This window comes from Pelecanus crispus, chromosome W (assembly GCF_030463565.1).
Source record: "Pelecanus crispus isolate bPelCri1 chromosome W, bPelCri1.pri, whole genome shotgun sequence".
NCBI lineage: Eukaryota > Metazoa > Chordata > Aves > Pelecaniformes > Pelecanidae > Pelecanus > Pelecanus crispus.
This window is the reverse complement of record NC_134675.1, coordinates 18,869,062-18,881,172: the sequence shown is the minus strand read 5'-3', so window position 1 is coordinate 18,881,172 and position 12,111 is coordinate 18,869,062. Positions and strand designations below refer to the sequence as shown.

The following is a 12,111-nucleotide window of genomic DNA, read 5'->3' as shown; positions in this document are numbered from 1 at the left end:
TTAAAACACTGACCTTTAGCTTTATCAGGTATTTGGGATTTGTACTGAAATCATTAACATACTTCGGATACCACCTCATGGAGACTGCAGCCCCAGTTTCCAGTGAGCAGTTCCCCAGACAGAGTAAAAGGGCTGATCTTACTTCTGATCTTAATCAACGGAATTTTGATTTGCATATCCAAGAACCAAGAAGCAAGTAACAAATACTATGACCAGGATTAGAGGGGCCCTGCCTCCAGCCAGGTGGAGGAAAGGGACAACTGGGTTTCCGGGACTGTGTGGATTCAATGGCCTGGAACATCAGACCCACAGGAGTAGAAGGCTCTAGTGGACACCGGTGCTCAGTGTACCCTAATGCCATCAATTTATAGAGGGGCAGAACCCATCTGTATTTCTGGAGGGACAGGGGGATCCCAACAGCTAACTGTACTGGAGGCTGAAGTGAGCCTAACTGGGATTGAGTGGCAGAAGCACCCCATTGTGACTGGCCCAGACGCTCCGTGCATCCTTGGCATAGCCTACCTCAGGAGAGGGTATTTCAGTGACCCAAAAGGGTACTGGTGGGCTTTTGGGATAGCTGCCTTGGAGACGGAGGAAATTAAACAGTTGTCCACCTTGCCCGGTCTCTCGGAGGACCCTTCTGTTGTGGGGTTGCTGAGGGTCGAAGAACAACAGGTGCCGATTGCCTCCACAGCAGTGCACCGGTGACACTATCGCACCAACCGAGACTCCCTGCTTCCCATCCATAAACTGATTTGTTGACTAGAGAGCCAAGGAATGATCAGCAAGACTCGCTCACCTTTAACAGTCCCATATGGCCAGTGCGAAAGTCTAATGGAGAGTGGAGACTAACAGTGGACTATTGCGGCCTGAACGAAGTCATGCTGCCGCTGAGTGCTGCCGTGCCAGACATGCTAGAACTTCAATACGAACTGGAGTCAAAGGCAGCCAAGTGGTATGCCACAATTGATATCGCTAATGCATTCTTCTCAATCCCTTTGGCAGCAGAGCGCAGGCCACAGTTTGCTTTCACTTGGAGGGGCGTCCAGTACACCTGGAATCAACTGCCCCAGGGGTGGAAGCACAGCCCCACCATTTGCCATGGACTGATCCAGACAGCACTGGAACAGGGTGAAGCTCCAGAACACCTGCAGTACATTGATGACATCATTGTGTGGGGCAACACAGCAGAAGAAGTTTTTGAGAAGGGAAAGAAGATAGTCCAAATCATTCTGAAGGCCGGTTTTGCCATAAAACAGAGTAAGGTCAAGGGACCTGCACAGGAGATCCAGATTTTAGGAATAAAATGGCAAGATGGATGTCGTCAGATCCCAATGGATGTGATCAACAAAATAACATCCATGTCCCCACCAACTAGCAAAAAGGAAACACAAGCTTTCTTAGGCATTGTGGGTTTTTGGAGAATGCATATTCCAAATTACAGTCTGATCATGAGTCCTCTCTATCAAGTGACCTGGAAGAAGAACGATTTCAAATGGGGCCCTGAGCAACAACAAGCCTTTGAACAAATTAAACAGGAGATACTTCATGCAGTAGACCTTGGGCCTGTCCAGGCAGGTCAAAATGTAGAGTACATTCTTTACTCCCCAGCCGGGGAGAATGGCCCTACCTGGAGCCTCTGGCAGAAAGCACCACGAGAGACTCGAGGTCGATGCTCACGTACCCAAGAGTCGGGCCACTGAAGAACATCAAAAAAACCATCAGGTGGATCAGGCTGTTAAGATTGAAGTGGCTCAGGTGGATCTGGACTGGCAACATAAGGCTGAATTGTCTATAACTCGGTGGGCCCATGATGCCTCAGGCCATCAAGGAAGAGATGCAACATATAGATGGGCTCGTGACCGAGGGGTGGATTTGACCATGGACACTATTGCACAGGTTATTCATGAATGTGAAAAATGTGCTGCAATCAAGCAAGCCAAGTGGACATTACTAGGAAACTCCCCGACCTCGTGAGGCCCTCCGATTATTGCCCATTGCTGGTTGTACAGGTTGGCAGTGATGAGAAGTCCTAAAGCGATCAAGAGGGACTTCAGGGCACTGGGGCGATTAGTCGCAGGATCAGGAGCGCAGGTAGTGTTTTCCTCTATCCCGTCAATGGCAGCGAAGAATGCTGAAAGGAATGGGAAAACTCACCTGATTAACAGGTGGCTCAGAGGCTGGTGCCATCAGTGGAATTTTGGGTTTTTCGATCATGGGGAGGTTTATATGGCACTGGGTCTGCTGGCGGCTGATGGAGATCAGCTGTCTCCAAAGGGGAAAAGGATCCTCGCCCATGAGTTGGCAGGACTCATTGAGAGGGCTTTAAACTAGGTTTGAAGGGGGGAGGGGATATAAATGGGCCCACTAGTGAGGAGCCCAGGGGCGGCATGGCAACGCTGGGGGCAAAATCGATAGCCTGGCTCAAGTGCATGTACACCAATGCACGCAGCATGGGCAACAAAGAGGAGGAGCTGGAAGCCCTTGTGCAGCAGGATGGCTATGACATAGTCGCCATCACAGAAACGTGGTGGGATGACTCTCATGACTGGAGTGCTGCACTGGATGGCTATAACCTCTTCAAAAGGGATAGGCAGGGAAGGAGAGGTGGTGGGGTGGCTCTGTATGTTAGGGAGTGTTTTGACTGTATAGAGCTCGACAGTGGTGATGATAAGGTTGAGTGCTTATGGGTAAGGATGAGGGGGAAGGCCAGCAAGGCGGATGTCCTGTTGGGAGTCTGCTATAGACCACCCAACCAGGATGCAGAGATAGATGAAGCGTTCTACAAGCGGCTGGCAGAAGTCTCGCAATCGCCAGCCCTTGTTCTTGTGGGGGACTTGCCGGACATCTGCTGGAAATACAACACAGCAGAGAGGCAACAGTCTCGGAAGTTCCTAGAGTGTGTGGAGGATAACTTCCTGAATGCAGCTGGTAAGCGAGCCTACCAGGGGAGGTGCCTCGCTTGACCTGCTGTTTACAAACAGAGAAGGGCTTGTGGGAGATGTCGTGGTCAGAGTCCGTCTTGGGCTTAGCAACCGCGATATGATAGAGTTCTCGATTCTTGGTGATGTAAAGAGGAGGGGCAGCAAAACTGTTACGATGGACTTCCGGAGGGCAGACTTTGGCCTGTTCAGGACGCTGTTTGGGAAAGTCCCTTGGGAGGCAGTCCTGAAAGGCAAAGGGGTCCAGGAAGGCTGGGCCTTCTTCAAGAAGGAAGTCTTAAGGGCACAGGAGTGGGCTGTCCCCGTGTGCTGTAAGAGTAACTGGCGGGGAAGACGACCGGCCTGGCTGAATAGGGAGCTTTTGTGGGGACTCAGGGAAAAAAGGAGAGTCTAACACCTTTGGAAGAAGGGGCGGGCAACTCAGGATCTTGTTAGGTCATGCAGGGAGGAAATTAGAAAAGCAAAAGCCCAGCAAGAACTCAATCTGGCCACTGTTGTGAAAGATAATAAAAAATGTTTTTATAAGTACATCAGCAATAAAAGGAGAGCCAAGGAGGATCTCCATCCCTTGCTGGATGTGGGGGGGAACATTGTCAGTAAGGATGAGGAGAAGGCTGAAGTACTTAACGCCTTCTTTGCCTCAGTCTTTAATAGCCAGTCCAGTCATCCCCAGGGTACTCAGCCCCCTGAGCTAGAGGATAGGGATGGGGACCAGAATGGAGCCCTCATAATCCAGGAGGAAGCAGTTAATGACCTGCTATGCCACCTGGACGCTCACAAGTCTATGGGGCCAGATGGGATCCACCCAAGAGTATTGAGGGAGCTGGCAGAGGGGCTTTCCAAGCCACTCTCCATCATCTATCAGCAGTCCTGGATAACAGGGGAGGTCCCTGATGACTGGAGGCTTGCCAACGTGATGCCCATCTACAAGAAGGGCCGGAAGGAGGACCCGGGGAACTACAGGCCTGTCAGCCTGACCTCGGTGCCGGGGAAGACTATGGAGAGGTTCATCTTGAGTGAACTCAACAGGCAAGTGCAGGTCAACCAGGGGATCAGGCCCAGCCAGCATGGGTTCATGAGAGGCAGGTCCTGCTTGACCAACCTGATCTCCTTTTATGACCTGGTGACCCGCCTGGTGGATGATGGAAAGGCTGTGGATGTCATTTACCTGGACTTTAGCAAAGCCTTTGACACTGTCTCCCATAGCATTCTCCTTAGGAAGCTGGCAGCTCATGGCTTGGACGGGCGTACTCTTTGCTGGGTAGAAAAGTGGCTGGGTGGCTGAGCCCAGAGAGCTGTGGTGAATGGAGTTAAGTCCAGTGTGTGACCAGTCACGAGCGGTGTTCCCCAGGGCTCCGTTTTGGGGCCAGCCTTGTTTAATATCTTTATCAATGATCTCGATGAGGGGGTTGAGTGCACCCTCAGCAAGGTTGCAGATGACACCAAACTGGGTGGGAATGTTGATCTGCTGGAGGGTAGGATGGCCCTGCAGAGGGACCTGGACAGGCTGGACCGATGGGCCGAAGCCAACTGTATGAGGTTTAACAAGGCCAAGTGCCGGGTCCTGCACTTGGGTCACAACAACCCCATGCAATGCTACAGGCTTGGGAAGACTGGCTGGAAAGTTGCCTGGCCGAAAAGGACCTGGGGGTGCTGGTTGACAGCCGGCTGAATATCAGCCAGCAGTGTGCCCAGGTGGCCAAGAAGGCCAACAGCATCCTGGCTTGTATCAGGAATAGTGTGGCCAGCAGGAGCAGGGAGGTGATTGTCCCCCTGTACTCGGCTCTGGTGTGGCCACACCTGGAATACTGTGTCCAGTTTTGGGCCCCTCAATACAAGAAGGACATTGAGGTGCTGGAGCATGTCCAGAGAAGGGCAACGAAGCTGGTGAAGGGTCTGGAGTACAGGCCTTATGAGGAGCGGCTGAGGGAACTGGGGTTGTTTAGGCTGGAGAAGAGGAGGCTGAGGGGAGACCTTATCGCTCTCTACAACTACCTGAAAGGAGGTTGTAGTGAGGTGGGTGTTGGTCTCTTCTCCCAAGTAGTTAGCGATAGGATGAGAGGAAATGGGCTCAAGCTGCGCCAGGGGAGATTTAGATTGGATATTAGGAAAAATGTCTTCACGGAAAGGGTAGTCAAGCATTGGAACAGGCTGCCCAGAGAGGTGGTAGAGTCACCATCCCTGGAAGCGTTCAAAAAACAGGTAGACGTGGCACTTCGGGACATGGTTTAGTCTAGTCTACCCTTAATTGGTTTAGTGTGGATTTGGTAATGTTAGGTTAATGGTTGGACTGGATGATCTTAAAGGTCTTTTCCAACCTAAATGATTCTATGATTCTATGATTCTATGATTCTGTGATATTACTGAAAGACCAGACAGGTGCTTCTGAGAAACAGAGTAGCAGGGAAGATAGCATGGTCAAATAACTGTCATTGATAGGATCACGTTGCTACCAGAACAGCTCTGGATGCTCATACTGTGTTCATAGGCTCACAAATATATTTCTCAGCGACAGGTGAAATGCTGGTAAGGGACATTACAGTGCTATTAACCAGATGATGTTTCCTAAAGTTCCTGCTGCTTCTGTAGATGAAAAGTTTTACTTGTCAAGTTTATTCCTTTCTAGTAAAGAGACTTGGGTGGGGAGACAGGCAGGGATTTGGTTATTTCCCTTTTTTATGCCTGTGTTGTAAATTACTTCAAAGAGGAGCAAAATTAGGCTCAAAAACCAGAGGCATGCTGCGTATGTAGGGAGGGGTTCTGTAAACAGTCTGAAGTCATTGCCCTCTGTTAGTCAACAGGGATAAAATAGTAATAAGTGTTAATGCAGCGTAACACCAGGACATCTCTATATTGTGCATATAACGCTATCTAAAGGACTCTTTGGGCATACTCCTGGTATCAACCTTGTTTTATATTTAATGGAATTATAAGGCAAAAGCTCCTTCCTTTCTTTGGCTGCTTTATTTTCCTGTGTAGTACTACTGGCCTGTTTCAGCTCAGATATGTTGCTGTTGTTTTTCTAAGTGTGAGTCATGGTAGTAGGAAGAATATTTGCAGGGAAGCATGACTGCCTGAGCCTATTAAAAGCAATGTCAGTTTGAAGTTACTTGCTTAAAAATAACATGGAATTTGCCATTGCAGCATCTGGTTAATACGAAATTACTCTCAATTGAACAAGCAATATCAGAAAAACAATTGTGATTTCAGAAGTAGCAGCTGTTCTTCTGGTTAAACACAGCAGTGATCAGTCACTGACAACTTATCTGTGGTATGATTTCTCACCCTTCTCAGACCTAGTTTTAGAACAATATAAATCCATCTGCTGGTAGAAGGTGCAAGAAGGGCTTTGGGGATTTCCTAGTATATCTACTGGAGTTGGTGTGCAAGTCTACAAGAAGCACCTAGAATTGATAAAGCCTGTAGCCAACTGCATGTGTTCTGCAGGTGATAAAGTAGCTCCAGATCTTCTCTATGACTAGAGATTACTCTTTTAATACAGAAATTAAATCTTCATGTAGATGTTAAATCCAAGTTTCTTGTTTGCTGCTTTGTCAGGCAGAAAGAAGATGAGAAATTTGTCCTGAATACATGCTGCTTAAGGGAGATTCAAAGACTATTTTATTGGTCATTTGGTGTTGTGGGCTGGCATTTTTCCAAGCTTGTTTTTTGTGAGGTTTGCCTCATCTTCTTTCTCTGTTCAGAAGTAAACCTGGTTTCCCACCTATCTGCAGTTGCATAACACTTTTTCTTTCTAATACGACTGTACATCTTTGCCAACTACCAGAAATGCTTACATGGAAAAAACTTTATTACAGCAAGGTATTTTTAGCTGTCTTCAGCAGAATTTAGTGGGAATAGGGAAAGGGGAAAGAACAGCCAGTATTGAATAATCAGCCAGCTCTTTGTAGGCTACCAGCTCCTTGGACCCACCTCTGCTCCATCTGGCACTCAGGTAGTGTTCTGGTCTACTGTTTGTAAATCCAGAAGTAGTGTTAATACAAGACCATTAAAACACCTTTTGTTAAAAGCACTGTGTGACAGCTAATTTTTGAAGTGGCTAAACACTATTTTTCCCTTTTTCCCTAGTGGTGAAACTTTGGTCCCCAGAAATATGTAGAGTGCCTACTACTTGGGGAAAAAATTATTTTCCAGTTCAGGCTTAGCTGTAGCTTCTCCAGAGCCTGATTTCACCCTGACCTTACTATTAAAGAGAACCAGTTATGGATAGGGTTGATCTTTTTGACACTCCATTTATAGCTGAAAAAGCATGCCAAAATTATGATGCAAATTACTCAGAGAAACCAACCAAAGATTCCCCAAATGTTAAACTTCGGAAAGTAGCACCTTTGCATCTACAGTGTATGCTCTATGCCCGTATTTACATTGTAAATGTTAATGCTTCTAAAAGGTAGCCATGGCTTTTGAAGTTGGAGGGATTTACTAGAAGTTTAGTATGCTGTCTTAGTGCCTGAAGCACTAAGTTTTAGATAGCTTCTATGATTTTGCAAGACTGTCAATTAAGGTTTTGTACTAGACCTGAAGTTCCTAGATGGTACTGAAAAGATATACCTGAAATGTTTAATAATTTCCAACTGTATTGTTCTTCTCTGTAAATACAGTAACTATGGTGCCTTTTTTGGTGACAGGATCAAGTTCCAGAATAAATTTAATTATGTTTACAGGGTGCACTTGGAGAAGCTCCTCTTATTGCTGAAATAAGAGGTCTCTGTCCTAGACAGAACAGAGGAGAGAAAAGGAGGGTCTTAAATAGATTAGATGGGAAAGTAATGGAGTTAAATTTTATGGTTTCATAGAATGAATTTGAGATGATGCATCAAAAGCATAGATATACAGAACATATACAGCTGAGGGGAGAGAAAAAGGATGGGAATTGCATGCATCCACTTGCTTACCAGAGTGGTAACATGATTAATATGCACCTAGAAAGGACTAGGAATAGAGTTCAATGAAATACACCAGTGACAACTGAAGAATGTGATCCTAGATCTTATCAATTATTATACTCAAGTTAGTTGTGACAATTAACTACAGCTGGAATATTATGCTAAAAGTTGATAATACTAAAGGTAACTGGAATTGAGAATAAAGCTAAAAACTTGTCAGCTCTATGTATGCTATATGTCAACTTTATTATATTCAAGATGTTAATAGTTTTCCTGCTCAGAGCAAGATGGGGCTCCCTATATTTAGAAGATTGTACATTTGGACAGTTGCCAGCTATTCTTTGTATAAGACAGACTTACTTGTAGTCAATGTAGGAGTAAAATACTGCTTTGATTTCCATTGGATTCTTTCTAAACCTTAAATGGCTCTGTTACTACCAGTACCTTTATCTTCAAAATAGTCATTTGTCACATTGGTACAAATACAGCAAGTTTTTCTGTATCATAACAATATGATAGTGTTGTGTAGTTTTATATGAAACATAAAGATCAACACTGGCTATCAAACTCTGCCTTAGCATACTTGTGAGAGCATAGCACTTGAAATCAGTGTTGAGACATGATAATGTCCACAAATGTTCCAGCTCGGCTGTTTGAACAGACCCAAGACAATTTTAACTGATAACTGCTTCTGTATTTACTGCATTTTATAACAATTTTTCTTTTCCTCTTAGCTTTACCTTCAGGCCAGAATGAAAGGAGACTGGGCAAGACTTGTACGTCCTGCTCTACAATTTGGTCTTATTGCTGCATCCATCTATGTGGGTCTCTCACGTGTTTCTGATTACAAACATCATTGGAGTGATGTTTTAACAGGACTCATTCAGGGAGCAGTGGTAGCTGTGCTTATTGTAAGTAATTCCTGAAGGGGTGTGTGTGTTTGGTTTTAAATGCTGCTTTTATAAACAGCACCTTAGAATTGCAGGCTGTGTCCAGAGGAAAGCAGACCTGTTTTCCTGATGCTTTGAAAATTGCTGGAGAGGGGGAAAACTCCTTGAACTGGGTGTAGTAATAGTACTATTGCTAGTGAGGCAGATTCTGGGCCAATGATAAGAGGCTGTTTTAGCTGTTAGACAACATGAAATTGTCCCTGCCCAAGAGCTTTTCAAATAACTGAGATGGAAACAACCAACTACAAAAACATGTGGACCTCTATATAACCATACCTTTTGTTTCTAGCCAAATTCTAAATCCCAAGTATAATAGCAGAGAACTGTGTATGAAGTAAGCAGGGAAAAAAAAGGCCTCTAAGAATAAGGACAGAGCATGAAAGTGTTTCCAGCTGCCAGCTTCTACAGCCTCTTGTTAATTTTTTTCAGTCTGATGGGAAATTAAAGCCCTTTACCATTTCTTGTGTGCATTTTGAGTGCTAAAAGGGTGTTCACAATAACCTGCATGTGATGCTTAGCTGTACTGATGAGTGAAAGGCTATCCTAAGGAACAGGAAATCAGCTAAATTTAAAGCTGCGGGCCTGGTTAACTTAGTGACAGCTGAGCAGTTGTGCTGGATGCCACCATAGAGTGCCATGGATAAATCTTCATGGGAAGGGACAAATCAAGGAAGAGAGACTTCTGGTTCAGACATGAACTAATTGAGCTCATGCTGAAGAATTCAGTTACCAAGAACTGAGGCTCACCTGGAAGAACCACCTCCAAAATAACATTTTCTCAGCTGAAAGACAGAAGGGTATGGTTTGTTTCAAGATAAAGCTTTTTTTTTGTTCTTGTTAGAATGAATTAGAAAAACAAATCTTGGAGCAGGTCTGGGAAACCATACAAACTGCATTATCTGTTATTAAATGTCTCTGTTGACTAAAACATAATCCTACCCCTTGTTTTGGTACAATCTCAATTTCTAAGACGAAGAGTGGAGGGAATGAGAAGTATCAGGGATTGAAGAGACAAGGGTACTTTTCATTAGCAAAATAAGTTTAGTGAAAGGTGTTGGTGTTTAAGAGGATGTCTTATTGATGCTTGGTAATCCAAGAATGAGTAGAAAGTGGTATTACAGTGAATAAAGAGTTGAAAGTTGAGGAAATAAAAAAAAAAAACCACCACCACCCCCAAAAAAACAAACCCCAAACCAAGAAAACAAAACAAAACAAAACCCTTAGCTGAAAGAACTGAAGTTTCACCTCCATAAACAGAAAGGTGAGGTAAGAGCATGCTGGAAAAGCAATAGGAAATGGAGCACTAAAACTGAGTTGAGCGAATTTAGCATTTAAGTGGAAACTGAAACTCACCTAGTGTGCAGCTAAAGCCACATGCTGGGTAATCATAGAATCATAGAATGCTTTGGGTTGGAAGGGACCTTTAGAGGTCATCTAGCCCAACCCCCCTGCAGTGAGCAGGGACAGCTTTAACTGGATCAGGTTGCTCAGAGCACCACCCAACCTGACCTTGAATGTTGCCAGGGATGGGGCCTCTACCACCTCTCTGGGCAACCTGTTCCAGTGTTACACCACCCTCATTGTAAAAGATTTCTTTCTTATATCTAGTCTAAATCTACCCTCCTTTAGTTTAAATCCATTACTCCTTGTTCTGTCACAACAGGCCTTGCTAAAAAGATTGCCCCCATCCTTCCTATAGGCCCCCTTTAAGTACTGAAAGGCTGCAATAAAGTCTCCTTGCAGCCTTCTCTTCTCCAGGCTGAACAATCCCAACTCTCTCAGCCTGGCCTCGTAGGAGAGGTGCTCCAGCCCTCAGATCATTTTTGTGGCCCTCCTCTGGACCCGCTCCAACAGGTCCATGTCCTTCTTGTGCTGAGGGCCCCAGAGCTGGACGCAGTACTCTAGGTGAGGTCTCACCAGAGCAGAGCAGAGGGGCAGAATCACCTCCCTCGACCTGCTGGCCACGCTTCTTTTAATGCAGCCCAGGATATGTTTGGCTTTCTGGGCTGCAAGTGCACATTGCCGGCTCATATCCAGCTTTTCATCCACCAGTACTCCCAAGTCCTTCTCCGCAGGGCTGCTCTCAATCCCTTCATCCCCCAGCCTGTATTGATATCGGGGGTTGCCCCGTCCCAGGTGCAGGACCTTGCACTTGGCCTTGTTGAACCTCATGAGGTTCACACAGGCCCACCTCTCCAGCTTGTCCAGGTCCCTTTGGATGACATCTCGTCCTTCTGGCGTGTCAACCACACCACTCAGCTTGGTGTCATCTGCAAACTTGCTGAGGGTGCACTCGATCCCACTATGTCATTGATGAAGATGTTAAATAGCACCGGTCCCAGTACAGACCCCTGAGGGACACCACTTGTCACCGGTCTCCATGTGGACATCGAGCCATTGACCACGACCCTCTGGATGTGACCATCCAGCCAATTCCTTATCCATAGAACAGTCCACCCATCAAACCCATATCTCTCCAATTTAGAGAGAAGGATGTTGTGGGGGACTGTGTCGAACGCTTTACAGAAGTCCAAATAGATGACATCCATTGCTTTTCCCTTGTCCACTGATGCAGTCACTCCTTCATGGAAAGCCACTGGGTTGGTCAGGCAGGACTTGCCCTTGGTGAATCCATGCTGGCTGTCTCGAATCACCTTGTCTTCCATGTGCTTGAGCATAGCTTCTAGGAGAATCTGTTCCATGATCTTCCCAGGCACAGAGGTGAGGCTGACAGGTCGGTAGTTCCCAGGGTCCTCCTTTCTTCCATTTTTAAAAATGGGCACAACATTCCCCTTTTTCCAGTCACTAGGGACTTCACCTGACTGCCATGACTTTTCAAATATCATGGAGAGTGGCTTGGCAACTTGTCATGACCGGAACTGGACTGTCCAGAGAGGATCATGGAGGTTCTGTGATTCCCTTGGGCTAAATTAAGGTGAAACAACACCAAATGATCAATTAAAACACTTTATTGACGGTAAACACCAACCTGAACTTGGAAAGCACCACGATATGCAGGGGATTAGGGGGACCCTCCTGTTGAGTCACGAGGTTCAGAATAGACCCCCTTGCTTTCTGAACTCCTTTCCAGAGAGGAGTCTAGCTGCAGCTAGGTCTAATCTTAGTCTCAGACTTGTTCAACAGTTTATGTGAATAAGGAGGCAACCCAAACCAGGAAAGCACCACAATAAGCAATGTGGGTTCTAATCCAAATACTTACAAAAGGAAAGGAAAAGGAAGAAAGAGGAGAAAGAGAGAGATATCACCACCCTTGTATCCCACGATATCGACGATAAACGCGGCAGTCCTCCG

General features: G+C 45.8%; 1 protein-coding gene across 1 annotated transcript in view; it reads left to right on the top strand.

The window, feature by feature from the left end:
- The window catches only part of LOC142596494 (phospholipid phosphatase 1-like), a 104,798-nt gene that overhangs the window by 90,756 nt on the left and 1,931 nt on the right, over nt 1-12,111 (top strand). The window contains exon 5 of the mRNA XM_075725618.1: nt 8,584-8,760. Within this exon, the coding sequence (XP_075581733.1) occupies nt 8,584-8,760 (177 nt within the window). The remainder of the gene's footprint in view (nt 1-8,583; nt 8,761-12,111) is intronic.